The sequence below is a fragment of the Pteropus medius genome, unplaced genomic scaffold (assembly GCF_902729225.1).
Source record: "Pteropus medius unplaced genomic scaffold, Ma_sr-lr_union100, whole genome shotgun sequence".
Classification (NCBI taxonomy): domain Eukaryota; kingdom Metazoa; phylum Chordata; class Mammalia; order Chiroptera; family Pteropodidae; genus Pteropus; species Pteropus medius.
This window is the reverse complement of record NW_024342471.1, coordinates 18,171,146-18,193,632: the sequence shown is the minus strand read 5'-3', so window position 1 is coordinate 18,193,632 and position 22,487 is coordinate 18,171,146. Positions and strand designations below refer to the sequence as shown.

The 22,487-nt window shown below is 49.2% G+C and overlaps 1 protein-coding gene across 4 annotated transcripts in view; it reads left to right on the top strand.

Annotated features, from left to right (window-relative positions):
• Window positions 1–22,487, top strand: part of PREX1 (phosphatidylinositol-3,4,5-trisphosphate dependent Rac exchange factor 1) — a 176,737-nt gene that overhangs the window by 95,620 nt on the left and 58,630 nt on the right. For all 4 annotated transcript variants that reach the window (XM_039864544.1, XM_039864543.1, XM_039864541.1 and 1 more), the window contains exons 6-10: window positions 4,925–5,086; window positions 11,555–11,688; window positions 16,545–16,663; window positions 17,970–18,119; window positions 20,150–20,297. In XM_039864544.1, coding sequence (XP_039720478.1) covers window positions 4,925–5,086; window positions 11,555–11,688; window positions 16,545–16,663; window positions 17,970–18,119; window positions 20,150–20,297 — 713 coding nt within the window. The remainder of the gene's footprint in view (window positions 1–4,924; window positions 5,087–11,554; window positions 11,689–16,544; window positions 16,664–17,969; window positions 18,120–20,149; window positions 20,298–22,487) is intronic.

Sequence of the window (22,487 nt, the reverse complement as noted above, 5' to 3'; positions counted from 1 at the left end):
CCACCATCACCACCACTACCACCACTACCACCGTCACCATCATCTCTCACAATTTTACCCTTCCTTCTAGAGAAATGCCTATAGAGCCGGGAATTGGGAGTGCAAGGTATAGACTTTTACAGTGAGCCATGCTAGGGCCTCCTTTGGAAGTTGGATATAGAGCCACTGAATGTTGGCACCCTACTGCTGAAGGTCAGTGGAAACTTACCAGTCTGGGGTCTCAAACACAGGTGCTTGTAAGGCATGGGGAAAAAGTGAGCAGATTGGGTGTAACTCAGTGGGGTGGGTATTGTGGCAGACCGTAGAGCACATGTCCCATTTAAGTGGGTGGCCACCATTCAGGCCACTGTTATTGTCAGGTGAAGACACAGGCCCAGAGTGGCCAGAGCTGCTGCTTCGCTGAGAGAGGCTGGCAATAGCATTTGACTTGCAGGGCCTGGTTTGTGACCTGGGCTCTGATCCAGTCCCTGCGTTGCACAGCCGGGAGACTTAGGCTCAGAAAGAGGAGGCAGCTTGCCGAAGGTCACACTGTATGCGCTGGTCAAAGTCAGAGCATGAACTCCCAGTCCTGAGTCCTCGTCCCGCTGTTTCCCCTCACCCCTCCCGGAGGAAGGATGGTGTTCTTAAGACCTGTGAGCATTATTTCTTTTCCTCTATTAATTCTTAATCCACGGGGCTACCGTTTCCCCAGACTTGAAGCTGGGGCTGAAAACGTTAAAATCAGAAATAAATTTGCATGAAATTTTTGTACGGTTTGCATGCATGCAGGTTTCCTTTGCTGTGCTGTGCAGCTTTTTCACTTCTTGGTTTTCTTGGATTTCCAGATGTTTTTCGCTTCTTGTTCTCTTTTTTTTCTTTAAGCAGTGGGGGGTCTTGTCAGTGCCTCTTCATTTGCATCCTGTTGTCACCCTAGATATGTCATGAGGGGACCCCAGAACTGTGAGTACGGGAAAGTGCTTGGTAGAGATCCCAGCTCAGCCTCCTGGGCTTAGATGCTGGCACCTTGAGCAGAGGTCTGTGGACAGAGCCAGCAGGTGAGGGCAGGATCAGCCCTTCCTGGAGCTGGCTGAAGTGTCCTCAGAAAGGCCGTGTCCTCCATTGATCCAGCCCCCATCGGTGCCACCCCCAACCCCATGGTCTGCCTTTTTCTCTTTGTGGAGAGGTAGCGTGGCTTTCCAACTGTCCTGTCTCCTTTTGGGCCTGAACCAACCCCAAGTCACAGCGAGGGATAACAGTTCACTTCTTCCAGTGACAAATCCAGCTTTGTTTTTACACTGTGGTTGTATGGATCTTTCTTCTTATAGCTGGCCTGGAGTTTGAGGCCCTGTGTCCCAGGCTGTCCTCTTGTGGCCTTGCTGTGGGCAGAGCCCACAACTCTGGGGCACGATGGGCCTGTGCACAGCCAGTGCTACTTAGCTCCCTTTTGCTAAAACCGTGGTTGGAGGGAAGCGAGGGAGATGAGGGACCTCGCGGAAATGCTGGGTCCCCGTGCTCTGACATCCTCTCTTCTAGGAAGTCCTTACCTCAGGTTTGCTTGTGAAACCACACAGAGCCCACAGGGCGGATACTGGGGGAAGGTCACTAGCCTGGTTCTGGAGGGGCTTCTGCTGCCGATTTGCAGGGTGGCAGTATGGCCCCGGGCACATCTCCTCCCTTCTCTGCCCTCAGTCTTTCTAAGGATTTTCTAGGGCCTGCTCCTGCTCAGACATTTTGTGTTCTAAGAGCCTAATTTTGGGGAGTTCATTTTCTACTGTTACTGCTTCTGGAGGAGCCTGTAGCTGTGCTTAAGCATCTACCAGGCCAGGCCTTGCTTTCTGGCTCTGTGACCTTGGGCGAGAGGCCTCACCTCTCTGTGCCTCAGGACCAGGGACATAGGCTGGAGAACCATAGAGCAGTTAGATTGAGTGGGTTTGAATTTTGGCTCAACAACTTAGCAATCTTCGACCTTGGGCAAGTGACCTCACCTCTAGGTGAGCCTCAGCTTCCTCATCTGTCAAGTGGGGATAATTCATGCACTGCATTTCATGACGACCAAGCTAAGTAGACCCAACAGAAGGAAGAATACAGTGTCACAGAATTTATCGCAGGGGACATCCCAAGACGGGATCTCTTTTGTGTTAGGTTATACTCTAGGGGCCGTGACCAGGACCCAAATAATAGTGACTTAACGTATAAGTTTATTTCTTTACTAGGCAGTCCATGGGTAACGTGGTGGCTCCTTGCCATTGAGGCCCAGGTTCTGCCACCCTAGGGTGTGGCCCTCACTCTGGGGTCTCAGGTGCTCACACCATGTCCACATTCCAGCCTAGAGAAGAGGGAAAAGAAGAAGGGAAAGGAAAATAGAAGCCGTCGATATTTCATTGATCAGAAACTAGTACCCAGGGTGGACTGGGAATGATGTCTTTATTCTGGGTGGCTTTGTGCTTAGCTAAGACTCTCCTCTATTGCTTTTTTTTTTGCTTAAAATTCTTTAAAAATCAAAAAAAAATTTTAATTGATTTATTTTGTATTAGTTTCAGATAGACAGCACAATGAATGCTTAGTTAGTTATATAATTCATGGTCTTCTGTTGCTTTTTGACCAGGGGTCAGCAAACTTTTCTTTATAGGACCAGATAGTGAATATTTCAGGCTTAGCAGGTCATGTGGTCTCTGTTCCAGTGATATCACTCTGCCGTAGCGTGGGAGCAACGTGGCAACGAATGAGCATGCTGCGTTCCAGGAATGCTCTATCTGCCGAAACAGACGGGGGTCAGACTTGGTCCTTAGGCTGTCATTTGACTCCTGCTTTAGAAGAAGGGGATGATGGGTAGGGGTTGGGCGTCCCAGTAACTGGCGGCCTCTGTCCCTGTTACTCGGGGGAAACAGGGTTCTGGCTAGCCACACTCACCTCTTGGGTCTAGGCTAGCCTGACAAAGAGCCAGATGCTCAAAACTACTCATTCTTTGGTGAGTTGAACTGAATTCCTGATCATAGGTCGTGGTTTTTTGTGGTAAGTTGATCTGTGGACATGCTTATGAAAGCAGGCTGTTGGGTCCAGGAGGGCTTGTGTAGTATCTGCTTCATCTGTTTCCCTGACAGAGGGCCAAGCACGGGGTCAGGTACGTGGAAAACCTCACTGGATGGATGGATGATTGAATGAATGAATGAGGCACAGAGCTTTTGGGTCTAAGCCACCATCACTTCTTGCCCGGACACCTGCAGTAGCCACTAGCTGGTCTCCTTGCTTTCACATGCACTATATAATGCATCCTCTACTTGGTAGCCAGAAGGATCCCTTAAAGGATCAAGCTGCAGCTCATATCCCCTCATCACCTCCCCCATGCCCTTGGGATGAGACCCAGGACCCTGCCTGCCACGGCCTTGGGTGATCTGGCCTCGGCACGCGCGTTCGACATCATCCCCCGCACATCCTTCTCTTTGTCGCTCACTCTGTTGCAGACTCCTTGCTGTTTCTTGCTGTCTCGGGGCCTTCGCTTATGTAAAGATGGTGTGCTTACCGGGTACGTTCTTTACCACGGGGGTAGTTTTCGTGTAGTATCTGATTTACCCCTTACCCTAACCACAAGCAGAACCAGACAGCTGAGTTCAAATCCAGGTTCCTCCTCTTGCTTCTTGGAGGCCTTGGGCTATCCTGCCGGGCCTCAGTCTCCGCAACCGTTAAATAGGATAGTAACAGAATCTGCCTCACAAGCACATCGTAAAGGTTCAGTAGGCGTCAGCTGCTGCCACCCTCCTCCTCATCCTCGTCATCACTGGTTCCCAGGTGATGAAACTGAGGCTTGGGCACGGAGGGTGACAGGCCCAAGGCCACCCGGCTACCAAGTGTGACCGTGCTTGGAACCACTACGCCAGTGTCACATTTGTGATTTTCAAAGGAGAAGAGAGATGGAGAGATACCGGAGCCGCTGGGCATTTCTGGGTCACATGACTAAGGAAACTTATGTTTGTTGACATGGTCCTGTCAGTTGAGTGATTCGGCTTGAAAAATCTTCCCTGATGTCTTGAGGCCCAGCTAATCCCTTCCTTATTAGTTCCTTGCTCATCACACTTACCACGTGGTCGAAACCTTTTTTAAGATTGGTCAGACCTTAGAATGTCTGACCTGTGCTTGTGGTGAGAGGTGAGATGAAGGTGGGAGTGGGTGGTGGGGGAGCGGTTCCTGCATTAGGAGTCTGCCCCAAATGGCCTCTTTCTACTCCCCGCCGTGTCCCTGGGAGGGCGAGGCAAGTTTAATACCCATTTTACAGAAGAGAGAATGGGCTGGGCAGGGACCACATCAGCGCCGCCTCTCTGATCTACCAGTTTCTGTCTGTGTCTCTGTCTCTGTTTTTCTCTCTTTCTTTTTCTCCTTCTCTCTCTCTCTTTTACTCCACTCCAGTCACACCACCTCCTCGCTCTTCCCCGTTCCCTACCGGGTACGTTCCCACCTCTGACCCTTTGCATTTGCTGTTCCCTCTACCAAGCACACTTTTCTCACAGAGTTTTGCCAGACTCTCTCCCTCCCTGTTCAAATGTCACCTCCTCAGAGAGGCCTTCCCTGACCTCCCTGCTTGAAAGAACACTTCCTTTCCCAAGACCCTGTGGGCCCTCATTCTGAATTGTCTTCATAGTATTTTTCACTCCCTGATGTTGTATTCTATACTTGATTTTTCTTTATTTCGGCTGATCATTTTTATAGAATGTCATATCCACCAGGTAAGGGATTTTTATTATATTAACAGATTTATCTCCAGACTCTAGAGCACCACTGGGAGAGGTGCTCAGGGGCACACTGTCGAATGAAGGAACCATGCTCCCCAGCCCCAGGTCACATAGTTTGCACATAGCAGAGCTGGGATTTGGCTCCAGCCGGGTGACCTGGAGGCTGTGTTTGGCCCCCTCTGGGTTGATGTCTTTTATCTCTGCCCTCACTTCTACCCTAGGAGCTGGCCAAGAGGACCCCTGGCAAACACCCGGACCACCCTGCGGTCCAGAGCGCCCTGCAGGCCATGAAGACCGTCTGCTCCAACATCAACGAGACGAAGCGGCAGATGGAGAAGCTGGAGGCCCTGGAGCAGTTGCAGTCCCACATCGAAGGCTGGGAGGTGCGTCTGGGGCAGGAGGCGCCCTCGGGGCTGGCGAGGGGCCCGGGGAGCCTGCAGCTGCAGGCACAGACTGGAGCCTGGGCACCAGATTCAGCCTGTGGCGTATTTTGTTTGGCTTACATGGTGTTTATGAAAAAATCGTTTAAATTATTTTCTAATTAAGTCCACATAAAAATCTAGACTTCGAGTTTCTTTTGAAAAATCAATAACACTGGTCTCCCATTTCCCATGGCAACAGCCACCAGAACCTCCAGCTTTCCTCGGTCTGTCCCCACCGCTCATTACTCCCCAGCATGCTCATGCTCCTTCACATGTCGCCCCACCCTCCTGGTAGGCCTTTGAGCTTTTGACATCAAGGTCAAGGGTGAAATTTAAGGGTCCACTCCAAGACAGAATTCTGGCTCAGACACTGCCTTGCTGGGTGACTTTAGGCAAATGTCTTAACTTCTCTGAACTTGAGTTTCCTCGTTGATACCTGGCACATAGTAGGTACTCGATACTTGATAGGTATTGATAGCACTTGAATTTCCCCATTGATAGTAGGTACTCAGTACATGATAGGTATTGATAGCACTATCATCATGATTATTTCGGGGTGGGATTCTTGAGATCTTCTGACTGTGTGTAATTTATTTATTTAAACCCCTACATCTTTCTTAGATTATTAGAGATTTTCTACAAATCTGTAGAAGGAAATGGGAAAGTCCGAATAAATAAAAAAAATCAATACCAGAGTAAATACAGCTGGAATAGGAGATTAAGACTGAAGATGAAAGACTCTCGGACACAGATCGTCCTCTGAATCATCTGCCTTCTACTCTGGATTTTCTGGCACTTGCTCTGTTTGAGATTTCCACTTTTTTTCCCTGTGTGTTGGGGGGTCCCAAGTGTGACTCTGTATCGCTAAGGGCTTGAGGGTTTGGCTGCACATAGGAGAGAGACTCCTGTCCAGGGAAGAGGTGAGGGTTATGGGTTAGTGCTTGCCATGTCCTGCACCCTCCTTCCACCGGGCCGGTCCTGCTTGGCCGAGACTGGAGAACAGAGAGCTGTGGTTCTCAGACCCTCCTTGTAGCTCCAGGTTGGGCTGTGATTGGCCAAGATCAGATCCAGCTGCTTGATATTTGGAAGGCGGAGTGGGATGGAGGCCACCCTTGTGCTGTTCTGCAGCGAAGCACAGCTGCGGTCGTGTTTGGCCTTCTGTGGCAGCATTGACAGAGGGCCTGGGCTCCAGCTTCCTGGCTGTCAGGAAGCAGGGCACGGGGCATCCTTTTTGGTGTTGGTGGTGTGTATGTAGCAGGACAGGGGGGCTTCACAGCTGACAGTTGAAGCAATAGCTCCCGAGGGCCTGGATGCAGCCAGGTCTCCTTTTCCTGGAGAATCAGCTCAAGCAGGTGCTGTTCTGACTCTCCCTTTTCCTGACGGGGCAGAGGGAGTGGCCCCCTGGAGGGGCAGCTCTGTAGTGCTCCTGGTTTGCTGGGCGCCCTGGCCTGGATTCCTGGCTCTTCTAGCCCTGTAGTGATTGAGTAAGCCCCTCATTTCTTCCTGTGCAAAGCACCTAGCTTTGTTTCTACTCCCTACAACTGAAAATTGCCCAATCCTCAGATGTCTGTTCGGATGTGTTCTCTAAGGACTCTTGTTTCGGCCTCATAATGTCAGAACTCTCATTTGGGTTCTTGCGATCCTCTTGGCCTTCCCCTCACGGTTCCAGGATGGCAGCAGCCCCAGGCGTTATGTGTCCAAAGAAGGAGGAGACAAGAGCATGGCCAGGGCAGTGAGAGGGAACTCTTCTCTCCAGTGGAGGAAAACCTTTCCCAGAACCCCCAGAGAAACTTCCCCCTCATCTCATTTGCCGGAAGTGGGTCACATGGCCACTTTCAGCAAATGTGCTAACCTAAAAGCAAATATTATTGCTGCGTTTAAGCATCTGTCCATTTGGGCTTCGAGATTCCTGGCAGCCAAGGTGAAAAGAGCAGGACACATTAGTTCCTTAACATTCATTGTTAAAAAAGGAAGAAGCAGAGCAGTTCTGGGAGGCAGAGAGTTTCCTGGCAACCAGCTAGAAAAGAAACTTCTCACACGGGCCCCTGGGCCCCTTTGGAAAGGGGATTGAGCAAGCAGTTTGGCAGCCACAGCAGAAATAATTTTCAAATGCCTTCTTCTGGGAAGGGCCCACAGAAATAGGAACTAAGGGTCTTTGGGGCCCTTTACGACCCCCCAAATATCTAGTCTGAGAATGGAATGGTGCTTACTGTTTTGGCAGCAGGAAATGAAGTAACCTAGAATAGGAATTGCAGGCAATCATCGAGCACGTGTTACATGCCTTCAGCACTGGAAGGGAGGTGTTGGTATTATCTCTGTTTTACAGATGAGGTGAGGCACCAGGATTTGGTTTTGAGGCTCAGGCTAGTTTGTCCTCCTCTCTTGGCTTTATTTCCCACTAGCTGTCTAATTTTAGTAATAATATCTCTGAAGTTATCTCCTGGTACCATTTTGAGGATAAAATGAAGTGTGGAATATGAACGTTCTTCGGAAAACGGAAAATGATTTTTCTAGAAAGTAGAAAGGTTTTTAAATACAGTTTGATCCTCGAGATGACTTGTGAAAATAATATGCTCTAGATAGAAAAAATAACGTGTAACCGTGAAGCTATGCCGGCACAGTCTCGGGGGACAGAATGCTTTATTTAAGGTGTCATTCATGGCGAATGATAGTCATTGTAAATCCTTATTTCTGACACTCTTCTTGATAGTTTCTAATCTTTTTGTTTGACCCCTTGCCAATCTGATTAAATGGCTGTCATCTCTCTTTTGGAATATGGCTGGCAAGGGACTTCCTTTTGGAGGAGGAGGAGTCTTTTCTTGGCTGCTTTCTTGCTGTGTGCTTGGGCTTCATCATTAGTTTGATTTCTAATCTGTGTTTCTTTTGGCCTGATCTTTTGTAAGCCACTTGTCCTTTTTAGTTGCGAGACTGGTTTAGTGAAAACCAGATATGTTAATCCATAAATCCACTTTGCTAAGCACAAGGAAATGGCAGCATGTTGCACTATTGTGGAAGTGAGGAATGAGCCAGCTCCTCTGCGTGGAGGGATTCCTTTGCCTCACTTTCCTCTTCTGAAAGGTCTGGACAATCCTCATCACCTGGGGATTCGAGGAGCGGATGCACACAAAGCACTCGGAATGGTGCTTTCTTTATTGACTCAGAGTAAACGCTCCATGAATGTCAGGAGGAGCCATGGCAGCAAAGCAGGATTTTCTTCCTTAATGTTTTTTTAGATGAACAAGCATCATACAACTTTGGCTAGAGCTCACACCTGGCGTGGGCTGACCCGCCTGCAGGGGGACACTCTGGAGGCAAGCCCCATGCACTTTTGTGTGACGCTCACAGTAATAAAAAGAAATGCATGCTCTTAATAAGAGAGAAGCGGGCACACACATCTTGCTGGCTCTGGGAGCCCTGGTTTAAGAGCCCATTAACTCACTCCCCCATGAGGGGGCAGAAGGAAACAGGACCAGGAAAGCAGAAAACCTTTTTTTTAACAAAGACCATAAATAGACGTTCTCATACATTTTTTTCCTTCCTGCCTGGGCTGCCCTGTGCTCCCGGGGGTCTGTGGTCTCTCCTCTTCTAAGGCCCCTGCTCTTCACCAATAAGCGCACACAAAAATCTTTCAGGTGGACTTCCAAGAGGCCGCCCAGAGTGGCATAGGTTAGTGGGTAAGGCAGTGGGGCCAGCTAGCTGGGTTCAGATTCCAGCTTGCTCACTTACTAGCCACGTGACGTTAAACAAATCGCTTTACTGCTCAGTGCTTCAGTTCCCTCATTTGTAACATGAGAATCGTCTGGATTAACCAAGTTTGTGTAAGACACTTAGAACACTAGCTGGCACGTGGAAGCCCTGTGCCTGCTTCACTGTTACTACTTCAGCGGGGCTGAGTCTGCACTATCTGCAAGAGGTCGGTAGCCTTGCCTGGTGGACACCTTGGTGCTTGGCCCCTTCCCTGTGTATCTGATCCTTAGCATCATCCTTGACCTGCATTCAAGGGGAGACCGAGGACCAGCTGGGTTTCTCAGCAAGGTGGGGGTGGAAGGGGTACCCCCTTTAGTGTCCTTGGCATCTCATATGCAGTGTGCTGGGTGGTCCTTGGCCAAGACCAGAGAGGCAGCATCCCAGGTTAGGTACGCTTCCTTTCTCCTTTCTCTGATCCCCTGGCATTAGCAGAGGGGTCGGGTCTAGGCCTATGTGGCTTCGAGGTTCTGGGCCTTGAAGCTGGGCTAGGTACCAGATTCATATACAAACAGCTAAAATCACCCTGTGGAGCCTAAAGGGGCTGGCGGGTGGGCACTAGCGAGGCAAGGGGAGGAGATGGGGGAGGCACGTGATCTTGAGGAGCTTCTAAACTGCCGTCTGCTCTGAGTTGGTCCATGGGCCACTGATGGAGCCTCATGACCCAGGTAATCATACTCACCCTGTTTGCAAGGATGCTGGGGGCTCAGGAGGCTCTTTATCACGGAGCCCCATGTTCTCATGCAGCGGGCTCATTACTTTGCTGGGTCACTGTGTGGGAATCGGGTATCTGCCTGTGGCTTGCAAGCTTCCAGGCTGTGATTTCTGCTGATGGGTGGATGGTCCTGTCCTGGGCCGCACAGCTCTTGACTGCAAAGCAGCTGGTTGCCCAGGACCCCAAGTGGGCTCCAGAGGGGTCTCTGGCATTGTTGGGTGAATGCTGCACCCAGCTGAGCCATGGGCACAGAGCAAACCAGTTCTAACAGCAGCAGAGGCAACTGCGGTGGGCATTCAGCAGACAGCCTAATTTCTGAGTTGCTGAAACCAGTTCCTCTTACTGGGTCTCAGAAATAATTGATCTCAGTGGGGTGCAAACCCCTTGTCGGCTGTGTGTTGAGTATTTGGGGAAGGAGATTCTGTGAACAGTTCTCCCTCTCTCAGCCTCAAGTTCCTGTCCAGGCAGAGACGGCGTCATGCCCCTTTGTTTCTCCTTTCACTGTAATCTGCAGGTCTGTTGAATGAAACTCCTCTAAAACGCTGCTTTTGCATCATATCCCTCAGGCCTCAGTGTCAGAGGCGCCCCACTGCCCACCTGCTGATGGGCCGTACATCATTAGTTTAGTGTTTTAAAGTATATGGTTGGTTGCTGTAGGGGAGACAGTGCCTTCAGTGAGATGAAAGTTTATTTCTTGGTAGCAGTGCAGACTGGGAGTCAGGCGGCTGTGCTCTATTCAGACCCCGGTTCCTTCCATCATCTGCTGCAGTGTATTTCTCCACCACTGTGGCTGTCTTCCAGCCTGTTCATGAGGGTAGGGAGGAAGGGGTGGGGTGGGGTAGCAACTCTCCCTCAAGGGAATGATGTGCAAGTGAGGCACACTGGCCATAATTTAGTCACATGATCACACCTGGTGCAAGGGATGCTGGGAAGTGGAGTCCGTGGCTGGGCAGCCAAATGCCAGCTAAAACTCCGTTCTTATGACAGAAGAGGAGCAAGAATTTGGGGGACAGCCAGGGGACTGCCTTAGCTGCCCTCCTAGATCTGTTCCTAGCTTCCTCTTTAGCATTTTGTGATCTCTGCCTGTGCCTTGGTCCCCCGAGAGCCCCAGGCAGAACTGCATGGTCCCAGGCTCCGAGGACTCCTCCCAGCAGAGACCTTCCCCCAACCCCACCCTCAGCTGCTTTGTTTCAGCCTTCCTCCCGGGCCCGTCTCGCTCCTCCCTGATGCCTTTCTTGACCACACTGCCATGAACCTCATGGAGATTCAGTGAACTTCACGCACACTTAACGTTTCATTAGCACGGATGACCAGGTAGAATTTGGGAACTCTTCCCTTCCGTACTCATTATCTGTAGCTAGAGTGAGTGCTCTCAGAATCCTCCTCCTGATGGTGTTCACAATGCATTTGTCACCTGCTCCACCGCATTCATTGAGTGCCTGCCATGTGCCAGAGAGTGTTATAGGTGCCGGCAATACAGTGGCAAATATTTGATAAATAGTTGATAATGCTTCCTGTCCTTATGCAAGTGGCATTTCTGTGGGGAGATGGAATAATAAGACATAAATAAATAAAGAGGAAGGGATAGGCCAAAAAAAAACACCCCAAAACCAAAAAACACCCCAAAACAAAAAATCCTAAATTCAAAACAAGAACTGAACCAAAACAAAACCAGATGCTGACAGGGGGAGCTAGGTGAGTCCTTTCACCTCCCTGAGCCCCAAGTTCCTCTTCTGTGAACTGGTCACCTCCATGTGCTCTCGTCGGCATTAGTCTTCCCCTCAACAGGTGGAGGCTGTTGATCAGACTGTTTCAGTTTTCTGTCTGCTGACAGCTTTGCCTGCAGTGGTGCAGTTAGATTTTTGGGTGTGAGGGAGGCAGTGGTGAGTTCTGGCTCTGGGAGGGAGGGGGATACCCCATAGGGTTCCGGATTTGCCAGCTCATTCACTGTACCCCCATCACTCACCCAGGGCTCCAACCTCACGGACATCTGTACCCAGCTCCTCTTGCAAGGGACTTTGTTAAAAATCTCCGCAGGCAACATCCAGGAGAGAGCCTTCTTCCTCTTTGACAACCTCCTTGTCTATTGCAAGCGGAAATCCAGGTGAGTTGCTGGGGGCGGGCTGCCTGGGTGGGCCAGGAGGCTGAGATGGTGTTGCACCCTGACAGTTTCTCAAGGTGACAACATAAGCTTAGTGATAAACCCCTCGGTTTCCTCGTCTGTAAAATAGGGTGAATTAGCGCATGCACTCCGAAGAGTCATTGGAAGAATAAATGTGTTAAGTGTGCCTGACACGTAGTAAGTGCACAAAGTAAGTTAGCTGCGGTTACTGTCGCTGTTAACTTACCTCCACACATGCTGGGATCCTATTTTGTGCAGTCCCACAGGTGCAGCACCTGGCACATAGTAGGTGCTTCAGCCACAGGCTCTTTCCTCCCTGTCCTTCTCATTAGAGGCCTTGGTCTTCTTTCTCCATCCGGCAGTGGCTGGGTCGCATGTCTTTTTCTCATTTGATATTTTATTCCCGCCCAATCTGTTAGGTCCGTCTGTGTCTGTCTCATGCGCTCCTATCCCCACGTCAATACCCCATGCTCCTTCCTCCTTGCTTCCTGTGTGTTCCCACTGGGGCCATCCCGAGAGCCCTTCTTTGGCAATGCCAAGGTCACTGCCAGCATTCACCCCCACCCTTCCTCGCCACCCGCCCTGGGCTGTCTGAAACAGGCACTTTTCCCAGAACTCTGGGGTTTAGAAAACAGAATGTCCCTGCAGGCCTCTGACCCGCTCCCAGCTTTGGCTGAGTTTGCTCAAGTTAGCTTCAGCTACCCCAGTGCAGGCCCATCCTTCAGGGTGTGGTGGCACCTGTCGGAGCGATAGCAGCTGATTCTGATCTTGCTGGACTCCATGCGGGCCTTTTGGGGCTGACCTGTGGCCACCATGAGCCCTTTTAAGGCCATTCCCTCAGTTCTGCAAGTAGGCTGGGCAGGCAGAGGGAACGGGCACATCTGCCTCCTGAGAGGACCTGGCAGGTGGCCAGCATTCCTGCCTCTGGCTTGGGAGCCAGAGGACTGGGCTCTGAGAGGTCCCGGAGGGATTGGGCAATGGTGCATGGAACAGCTGGCCCGCCTCTGATGTGGTCACAGGAAATGCCTGACGCGGCTAGGTGTCTGCCCGCTGTTTTGTCTTTGCCTGGGTCACGCAGGGCACCGCCCGTCCGGGACATGGGTCAGGGAAGGTCTCTGACTCAGAGTGTTTCTGGTCTAATTCAAAAGCAGAGGCTTCTTGGATGTCAGAGTGGAAGACAGTGTTTTAAAAGCCCACCTCCCCATTCTTCAGAAGGGGAAACTGAGACCCAGAGATGTGTATGAGTTAAGTCTCATATATATCAACTGCGTGCTTAGCTAAGTCTCAGGAGTGGCAGCAGCATGTAGTCATGAAGGACACAGAGGCCCTTCTGCTGACCAGCTGTGTGACCTTGGGCAAGTTATGTCAGTTCTTTATGCCTCTGTTTTTCTGTCTATTAAATGAGGATAAGAGCAGTCCTCATTTTATAGGGTCGTTTTTATAGATTAAGTAAAATAAAACATGTAAAGTAGTTAGAATAGTGCCTGGCACATGTAAAGTAGAAGAAACATAAATCTCTGTTTTTACTTGGGTGTCTCACACACAGTTCACACTTAAATTAAACTGTGTCTGAAACAAGATGCTTCATTTTCATGGCAAGTCCTTCTCCAAGCCTTTTCTTCCTCGAGTCTTCCTCATTCCCAGTCAGTGGCACCACCATTCAACCAGGAGCTCAGGCTGGAATCTTCGTCGCCTTTTAGTTCAGTCTGCTTCATCCCCATACCCTCTAGTCAGCAAATCCTTTTGATTCTGTCATCAAGCTTCAGCCAGAACCCCAGTGTAATTCCCATAAAAATTCCAGGAAGGAGGTTGTGTGTGTGGAAACGATTGTAAAATTTACATGGAAACACAAAAAGAGACCATTTTGAAGAAGGACCAAGCTGGAGGACTTACATTTCCGATGCCAGGCTTACTGTAAACCTGCGGTGATTAAGATGTGGTGTTGGTGTAAAAAGAGGCAAATAGCTTAATAGAATAGAACAGCAAGTCCAGACCCCCATGTAAGTGGCCATTTGAATTTCAACAAAAGCTCCAGTATAGTTCAATAAATGATGCTGGGTTAGTTTGATATCTGTTGAAAAAAAAAATAATGAGTCTTGACTCTTACTCTACAAAATACACAAACATCAACTTTAGATTGATTAAGATTTAAGTATGTAAGGTAAAACAATAAAGCTTCTGTAAGAAGGCATGGGCGACTACCATCATGATCTGGGGTAAGCAACGATATGTTAAATTGGACAAAAAGTATAATTATAAAGGAAAACTAGATTCATCAGACTGCATTAAAATTAAGAACTGTTCATTAAAAGAGACACCATGAGGAGGGTGAAATGGTGAGCTACAGACTAGAAGATCTTTGTAATCCACGTTACTGACAAAAGAATCATATCCAGAATATATAAAGAAGTCCTGTAAGCCAAATTTGGCCTTCCGTCTATTTTTATAAATAAAGTTTTATTGGCACACAGCCACACCCATTTTTGTTTTGGATTGTTTATGCCGAAAGAGTGGAGTTGAGTAGTTGAGACAGAGATGATAGGCCCACAAAACTGAAAATGTTTACTATATGGCCCATTTCAGAAGAGATTTGCTGATTCCTGCTATAAATCATTAAGGAAAAGTAGACAGCTCAACAGAAAAATGGTCAAGGGACAGTCATTTCACAAAAGAAGACACCAGGATGGCCAAAATGGAAATTAATACCAGTTGTGGAGGATGTGGAGCAACTGGAATGTTCCTCCTCTACTGGAGGTGGAAGACTTGATACGACTGTTTTGGAAAACAGCTTGGCAGTATCTAGTAAAGCCCGCTGTGTGCATTCCTTATAACTCAGCAGTTCTACCGTATAACTCTTAGGTAGGTGACCCAAAGAGGTGTGCACATATGTTCTTCATAAGACACGTGCAAGCACATTGACAGCAGCACCAAACAGGAGGCAACCCAGATGCCCATCTCCATCACCTTTGTGATCCCCTGTATGTGAAGTTCAAAACAGGCAAAGCAAACCCACAGCGTTGTGTCAGGACTGTGGTTTCCCTTGCAGGGGGTAGTGACCGGAAGCGGGCACGATCCAGGGGCTTTTGTGGTCTAAAATGTTTATACAAGTGTGTTCACTTTGTAAAGGTTAATTGAGCCATATACTTTGACCTTTTTTTTTTTTTCCTGTATAGATATTATACTTTAAAAGTTTCTAAAAATATGCCTATGTACACACACGTGTGTATAGCTATGTACAGATAAAGGCACACAAACCATCTCCCTCTCTGTGGCTTCCTCTCTGGTTCTTCCTGCTTGCCATTGGCCCCATCGGCAGTCCATTTCCCAAGTCAGTTAGAGGGAGCCCTTTAAAACTTAAATCAGGTCACATTATTCCTCTGGTCAAAGCCTCCATGACTCTCATCTCTCAGACACACAGTAGAAGCCCGTCTTCACCACTGCCCACAGGACCCTGCAGGATCTGGCCCGTGTGGCCGCTCTGACCCCTTTTCCCACACTCCCCCTCGCCCACTCAGCTCCAGATACACCGGCTTCCTTACTGCTCCTTGCAGGATGGCCGGTCATGACGCCTGCGTCCTCTGCCTGGAATGCACCTCCTCCAATGTCCTTCTGGTTTCCTCCCGCACCTTCCATAGGTCTTCGCTTCACTGAAGCCTTCCCTGACCTCCGCCTCCTCCCGTTAAAATCACACCCCTCCACTCTCCCTATCCATCTTTTTGCTTTATTATTTTTTTTTTACAAACCTTAATTGTTTTATTTTAATTAAAAACATAAACATTGCGATCTTTAAATATTCTTTTCCTATAGCGCCAAGGCCTCTTCTTTGAGGATGAATTCACTCTTAATGCCAAAGCAACTCACCTTTATCAAATCTTCCTGAAACATTCAACTTAATTTTCAGAAAGTCAACTCTCTTTCCACATTCGTGTGTCCTCAGCTTATATAATAGTTTTCCCAGTTACAGTGACAGGTGCACATCAGGCAAAGAAGTTTGGGAACAAACATAGCTGGTCATCCGTCAAGATCACCCACCTGGCGGAGCAGAGGGGGCCTATGCAGACCACACAGTGGCCTTCAAGCTATGAGGGCTCATTCTCTGCTTTATTTTAACCACAACATTTAGCCTTTCTGATATAATGTGTGTTTGACTTCCTTAAGTAGCGTCTGTCTCTGTGTCCCAACCCACACTCCCATATTGGAAGACGAGTTCTCAGAGACATTGTTTTATTCACTGCTGCAGCCCCGGTATCCAGAATAGTGCCTGGCACCCAGTAGGTGTTCCATAAATGCTTGTTGAATTCATGGGTGAGCGACTCCCTTTGGTCTCGACTTAGTATTCTCCCACAGAAAATGCTGGTCACATGTTTGTTGAGTGACTTAATGAGTGAGTGATAGAATTCACCTGAGTGAATGAATGAATTGTGGGTCTGTGGTTGGATGGTTGGGTGGATGAATGGACTGCCTATTCTGAGCTCCCTTTTACTCTGGTCGTATTTCAGGAAGTATCTGTTTGTTAGACACCTTGAGAGCCTCTCCCTGTTTTCTAGCCAAAAAGAATAGGTTTCTGTTGCTTCTTGTTAGTTTCTTGTTGATGTCTCCTGTTAGCTGAAAAGGAGTTCTGTGAGGCCAGCAAGGCTGCTAGCCCGTTTTTCAAGCGCCGAAACGGTGGCTGGGGGTAGAGAGTCACCCACTCGCCAGCCAAAAACCCATGCTCCTGACCCCGGAGCAGCGCTTCATCTGTCCCTTCTGTGTTACTGCCCTTCCTCCCTTCGCCCTGTTGCAGACAACTGCGGCCCCGTGAGGTGAGGCACAGGGAATGACTTACGACTGTCTTTCAGGGTCACCGGGGGGAAGAAATCCACCAAGAGGACCAAATCCATCAATGGCTCCCTCTACATCTTCAGGGGTCGAATCAACACTGAAGTCATGGAGGTGGAGAACGTGGAAGATGGGACAGGTAGGCCCCCCCCACCCAGCCCCACCTGAGCCCACCCAACCGCTCCATGGCACAGTCGCTGTTTTAGTTAAATGACGTGGTTTTTTTTCTTTCATTTGAAATGTAACCCACCTACGGAAAAACGCCTAAAACTTAACACGCATATAATGAACACCCAAGTAGTCACCATTCAAGTTAACAGGCAGAACAGCCCGTACCCCAGAAGCCCCTCACACACCCTTCCCTGGTCACAGTGCCTCCTTCCTCTCAGATGTGACCACTTTCCGAATTTTGTGATGATCTTTCTCTTGCTTTTTAAAAATATTTTTACTTCCTAAGTATGCATTACTCAATATTATAGTCAAAATTTCTCTGTTTTAAAACCTTATTTATATGGTTTTACTTTTATATATGTATTTAAATGACTTTAAATATCTGTGCAATTTTATGTGTATTTCAAATGGTTATAAAATACAATATACTCTTCTGCATCTTGCTTCTTTCACTTAACCCCATGTTGGTGAGATTCGTCCATGGTTGCACGTAGCTCTCTCTAGCTCATTGGTTCCTATTGCTCTATAATACTCCATTGCATGAATAGTCCACATTCATCTCTTTCTTTGCTGATGGACATTTGGGTTGTCTCTGCTGTTCACTATCGTGAGCGGCGATGTGGTGAGCATTGTGTAAACCTCTTGGTGTACATGTCCTTGAACTTCTCTGAGGCAGGGCTTTTAAATTGGTTTTGAGCCACAGACCCCTTAGGCCATCTTACAAAACCTGCAGCCTCCTCCTCAGATTCAGGGTGTAGGCAGGATCCCGAATCCACTTGCTGGGTAAGGCCAGCCTCTTTTCAAAGAGATTTACTAATCTCCGCAGCCAGGAGCGTGTGAGGGACCATAACTTGGCGTTGCTGGGCTTGCAGTAGGGCTTTGAGTCACCCAAGGGCCCGAACGAGATGGACAGGGAGCCGGGGAGGCATTCTTGGGCTCCCGGGCAGGTGCCTCCTTGGGAATCACTTTTGCCTTCGTGCCCAAAATCTGAATGCCCAGGGGCTGATGTCCTGAAGCCCCTGTCATGGAAGGCTTGAGAGGGGTCTTTGTTTGCAGATGATCTTCTCCCACCAGAGAATAGCCAGGAGAGGGAGTGAGCACCAGAAGGGTTGAAAGCTCAACTCCCAAATCCTGATTCTGCCGATGCCCCTGTGCTCTCTTTCCGGAGCCAGAAGGGCCGGTCAGTCACCTCACTCAGGGGCGTGTAGTGGGGAATGTTCAGAGTCGTGTGGACGAGTCCGTGCTGACCCACCTTTTTCTCCTGCCCCTGCCAGCGGATTACCACAGCCATGGCTACACCGTCACCAATGGCTGGAAGATCCACAACACAGCCAAGAACAAGTGGTTTGTCTGCATGGCCAAGACGGCAGAGGAGAAGCAGAAGTGGCTGGATGCCATCATCCGCGAGCGGGAACAGCGCGAGAGTGAGTGGCTGGGCCCTCTCCTGGCCCTCTGAAAAGTGGTGGCTTTAGGGGTCTTTTCCAGGATTCCTGGGGGGTGTGTATGGCTTTCCTCAAGCTGGTTACTTCTGCAGAGTGAGGACTGTGCCTAGGGAAGAGGCATAGCATCCTTTCCAGAAAGGTCAGATCTGTGAGAAGCAGGTCTTTGAAGGGGTGGGGAGCTCTGGGACTGTGTTATAACTTGATGGTATCTTGGCTCCCCTGAGCTCTGCTAGGCAGATGGTGAAACTGAGGCCCAAAAGAAGGGACTTGCCCAAGATCATGCCGATGTGGTTGGTCATCCTGGGATTCTTGGAGCCCTTCACCCCTGAGATTTGGTAGCGAGATGCTCCTTACGTGCCCTTTACTCCTCCATGGTTCTAGTCCTTTCACCTGGGGTGGGCACTAGACTGTTATGCAGAGACCAGCAGGCTGGGAAAAGGGAAGCTTGGTGTGTTTGGGGCAGTTACTTCGGCTGCCCAGACCTCAGTGATGTCATCTGATAAGTGGGGATAGAAGTTCCTGCTGCAGTGCGTTGTAAGGCTGCTAAGTGAGGTTTAGATTTGGCCCCACTTGGCTAGTTTGACACATGACCATAAAAATTCTCTGACCTCCTGGTTTACAGAGGGGGAAACTAAGGCCCAGTTTACTCTCGTTACTTGGAATCACCACTTGGACGTGCCATAGACATCTCACATCTAACCATATCTAATCAGAACTCCGAATTTCTGTTAGGTGTTCTGCTCCATACCTGCTCATCCCTTTGACTTCCCAGTCTCAGTAAGTGGCTTCTTCATTCTCCCATGATCTCAAATTCAAACTTGTGGTGTCATCTCTGATTTCTACCTGCTCCCTGAGTTCAGTCGATCGAGACTCTTAATTATGCTTTCCATACATGTGTCAAATTCAACCACTTTTCTTTCTAATTCTACCCAAGCACAAGTCACCATAATTTCTCAGGAACGTGGGCCTAGCGTGGCTTGATCCACTGATTTTTTTTCCTAGGAAAGCTGGACATCTAGATTTTAAGGTGATATTTCCTGATTTTAAACATTGCATCAAAATTGATTAAAATGCCATTAGCGCAGATGAACTACTGAACTTGGCCCCTTGTTGGGCAAGCGTGTGACTTCTGAAACTGATAGGGGCTGGGTGTACATCAGGACTAGGGGTGGGGTTCAGGGGTGTGGCTTCAGCCGGGTGTGGCTGATAAGTATCATTGTGGTTAGGATGCAGGGCTGTGGTCACTGCAGGGCATGTGGGGTGTGGCCTTGGTCGTTAGAATGGGAGTGTTATCCAAACCCTGACCTCAGGCCTATGTTTATAGGGGTGGCGCTTGTTTTGGTTAAGAGCACAGATCTGGAGCCAAACTTCCTTGGTCTAAATCCTGCCACTACCGCTTCTAGTTGGGCAACCTTGGACAGAGAATTCAATTTCTCTGGGCCCCAGTTTCTTCATCTGTAAAATGAGGATAGTGCTACTTGACTTTTAGGTCTCCTAAGGATTAAGTGGCATATAGGAGGCATGTGTAGCATTTGCTAAGATTGTTTGTCATTGCTATTATTGTCAGGAGTGGATGGGGCCCATGTAGAAAATGTAGGGCAGTGGTCGGGGTCCTGTGCTTATTATCTAGAGAAGAGGGCAGATTCACCTCCTGGCTGGAGGGAAGATCTCCACGGGCTTTCTGATAACCTCTAAATTTGGAAACCCATCCTCAGGTTGAAAGCTCGAGTAAGCTTGACTGCTTATCACTGTGAGACTTAACTTCTCTGGGCCTCAGCTTTACCGTCTGTAAAATGGGGGAGATTAGCCACCCTCTCCTACAGGGTTCTTTTGAGGCATCACTGGCAGGTGCCTAGGACAGTGACTGACATGCAGGGAGTGCTCTATAGATGACCACTGGCTGTGGCAGTAGTGGGGGGCAGAGAGGGGACAGCTTTGGGTAGCTGGAGGCCTACCCCTCTGATTCCCAGCACTGGTGCTGTCCCTGGTGCTGACCATGTCCCCCTCCATAGGCCTGAAGCTGGGCATGGAGCGGGATGCCTACGTCATGATTGCAGAGAAGGGGGAGAAGCTTTACCACATGATGATGAACAAGAAGGTGAACCTGATCAAGGACCGCCGGAGAAAGCTGAGCACCGTCCCCAAGTGCTTCCTTGGCAAGTGAGTGGCCCCACCCTGCCTCCATTGGCTTCCTGGGTCTCAGCTGGAGAGTGGAGGTGGGTAGACCATCTGCACCCACCTGGCTCTTCTCAGCCCTGCCCCTTCCTGCAGGAGGCCTCCTGGGCAGAGCCACTAAAGCACCCTGAATCCTTGTGGAACAGCCCTCGGAGGTCATGCAGGATAGTGGGGTCTCGTCTCAGGTCTTTCAAACATTTTGGACCATAACTCACTGCAAAACATAAGTTTTATGTTGTGACCTGGTACACATATCTATGTAATATATGAATGAAGCTGAAGATGCACAAAATTTGCTATGCTTGATGCACTCTGAAAATATTTGTTTTTTTTTTTTTTCTATTCTGTTACTATCCTATCCTATCCTTTCTGTTCTGTTCAAGTAATTTCTTTATTCATTTCAAAAAAAATCTGGAGCAAGACCCATGAAATTGATTTCACAAACTCTTAATGTGTAGCCCATCATGGATTGAAAAATGCTACTCTAACACTCAAGATAAGAGAAGCCACTGCAGATACTTTAAGCAAAGAAGTATTTAACACGGAGCAAACATGGCCCTTGTATCTAGTCTGCTAGGACTGCCATGGCGACTTAGACAACAGAAACTCACAGTGCTGGAGGCTAGAAGTCTGAGATCAAGATGTCGGTGGGATTGGTTATCTGGAGAGGACCCCGCTTCCTGAGTACTTGTGAAGAGGAAGAGGAAGAGCAGGAGGGTTCTGTAAGCTTTTCAGTACTTAGAGCCTCCAGTTTCTCCGTTTGGGCAATACATTATTTCCTAATAATAAAACATTTTATATTCTGTCTCTCCAGGACAAAAAGAGGTCCGAGAACATGTGATGTGGTCGGATCTTAAATCCAGGTTTAAATCTCATTCACCTGGGGGAGGTGGGTGCCTGGGGATTGGGAGAGGCAGAAGAAATGCAGTTCTCATAAAATTGTCAGACTATCTTCAGACCCTACTGTGTGCGAGACATGGTGGTTGATGCCTCCGGAGAGGGCAGAAGAATGCCGAGGGCTCCTGACCTCACGAAGCTTGTGGTCCAACTTGGGGGAGAAGTTTGCCTGTGAGGCAGGGACTTTATTTAGAATTTATTAACTTATATCTCACTCACTTCCCAAAGATTTTGAAGGGGTCTTCGATAAAAACCACTGTATTATTATAGTGCCATAGAGCAGGTAAGGGGTGACTTGGATGAGGGCACTCGCAGTGGAGATGCGGAGAGGTGGTTGCATCTGGATCATTTTGAAGGTGATCGCATTTGCTGATGGGGTGAGAAAAATGAGAGTTAAAGATTTTTGTGTCCCGGAAAGGTAGGAGTTGCTGCTTGCTGAGAAGGGGAAGGAGATGGAGGGAGGAGCAGGTTTCGGGGGACAGGAGTAGAGCTCAGAGGCTCTGTTCGGGTGATTACACTGAGACTGTTAGACACCTGGTTGGAGATGCTGACTTGTTAGTTGGATATAAAACCTTGACTTAGAAAAGTCTGGTTTGGAGACGTAAGTGCAGGAGATGGAGGCATTTAAAAGGCCGCGAGACTGAATGAAATCTGCAAGGGGATGTGTACGAAGAGATGAAGCAGGTCTGGGCCCTGGGGTTCGACGGTATTTGAGTGAGGGACCAGCAAAGAAGTCTGAGAGGCTGCGGGCAGAGAGGCGGGAGGCAGATGTGGAGACAGTGGGGGAGCAGGAGCCTCGGTTTGGACGTGTTACGTCTGAAATGCCTGGTGGACATTCAAGTATTGTTGTTGGACAGGCCCTTGGAGACTGAGTGTGGAGCTGGGCAGACTGACCAGTCATGGCCTGAGGCTTGTGGTTGGCGGGGCAGGAGGCAGGGGGTGTGGAGGTTGATGGTGCCCCTGAAGGGAGACCAGGATGCCCTGGACTCGGGCTGCCCTGTTGCCCTCAGAGGCCAGCGACCCCAGGTCCAAGCTCACTGGGTGAGATGCACACAGATCTCCAGACCAGAGGGCTGGGGGAAGTGGGGACGGGACAGCCTGGCTGGTCTCCATCAGTTAATCCCTAATCCCTGGGCAGAAAGGATGCTTTTCTCCCAGGAAGCGCCTTCTTCCGGCCACCCCCAGGTCGGAGGACGTCCATACGTCCTGCCAAACCCCTCGGTGAGCACAGTCCAGCCGGAAGGGCTTGCCTGTCTGTGATCAGAGTTTCAGCGGAGT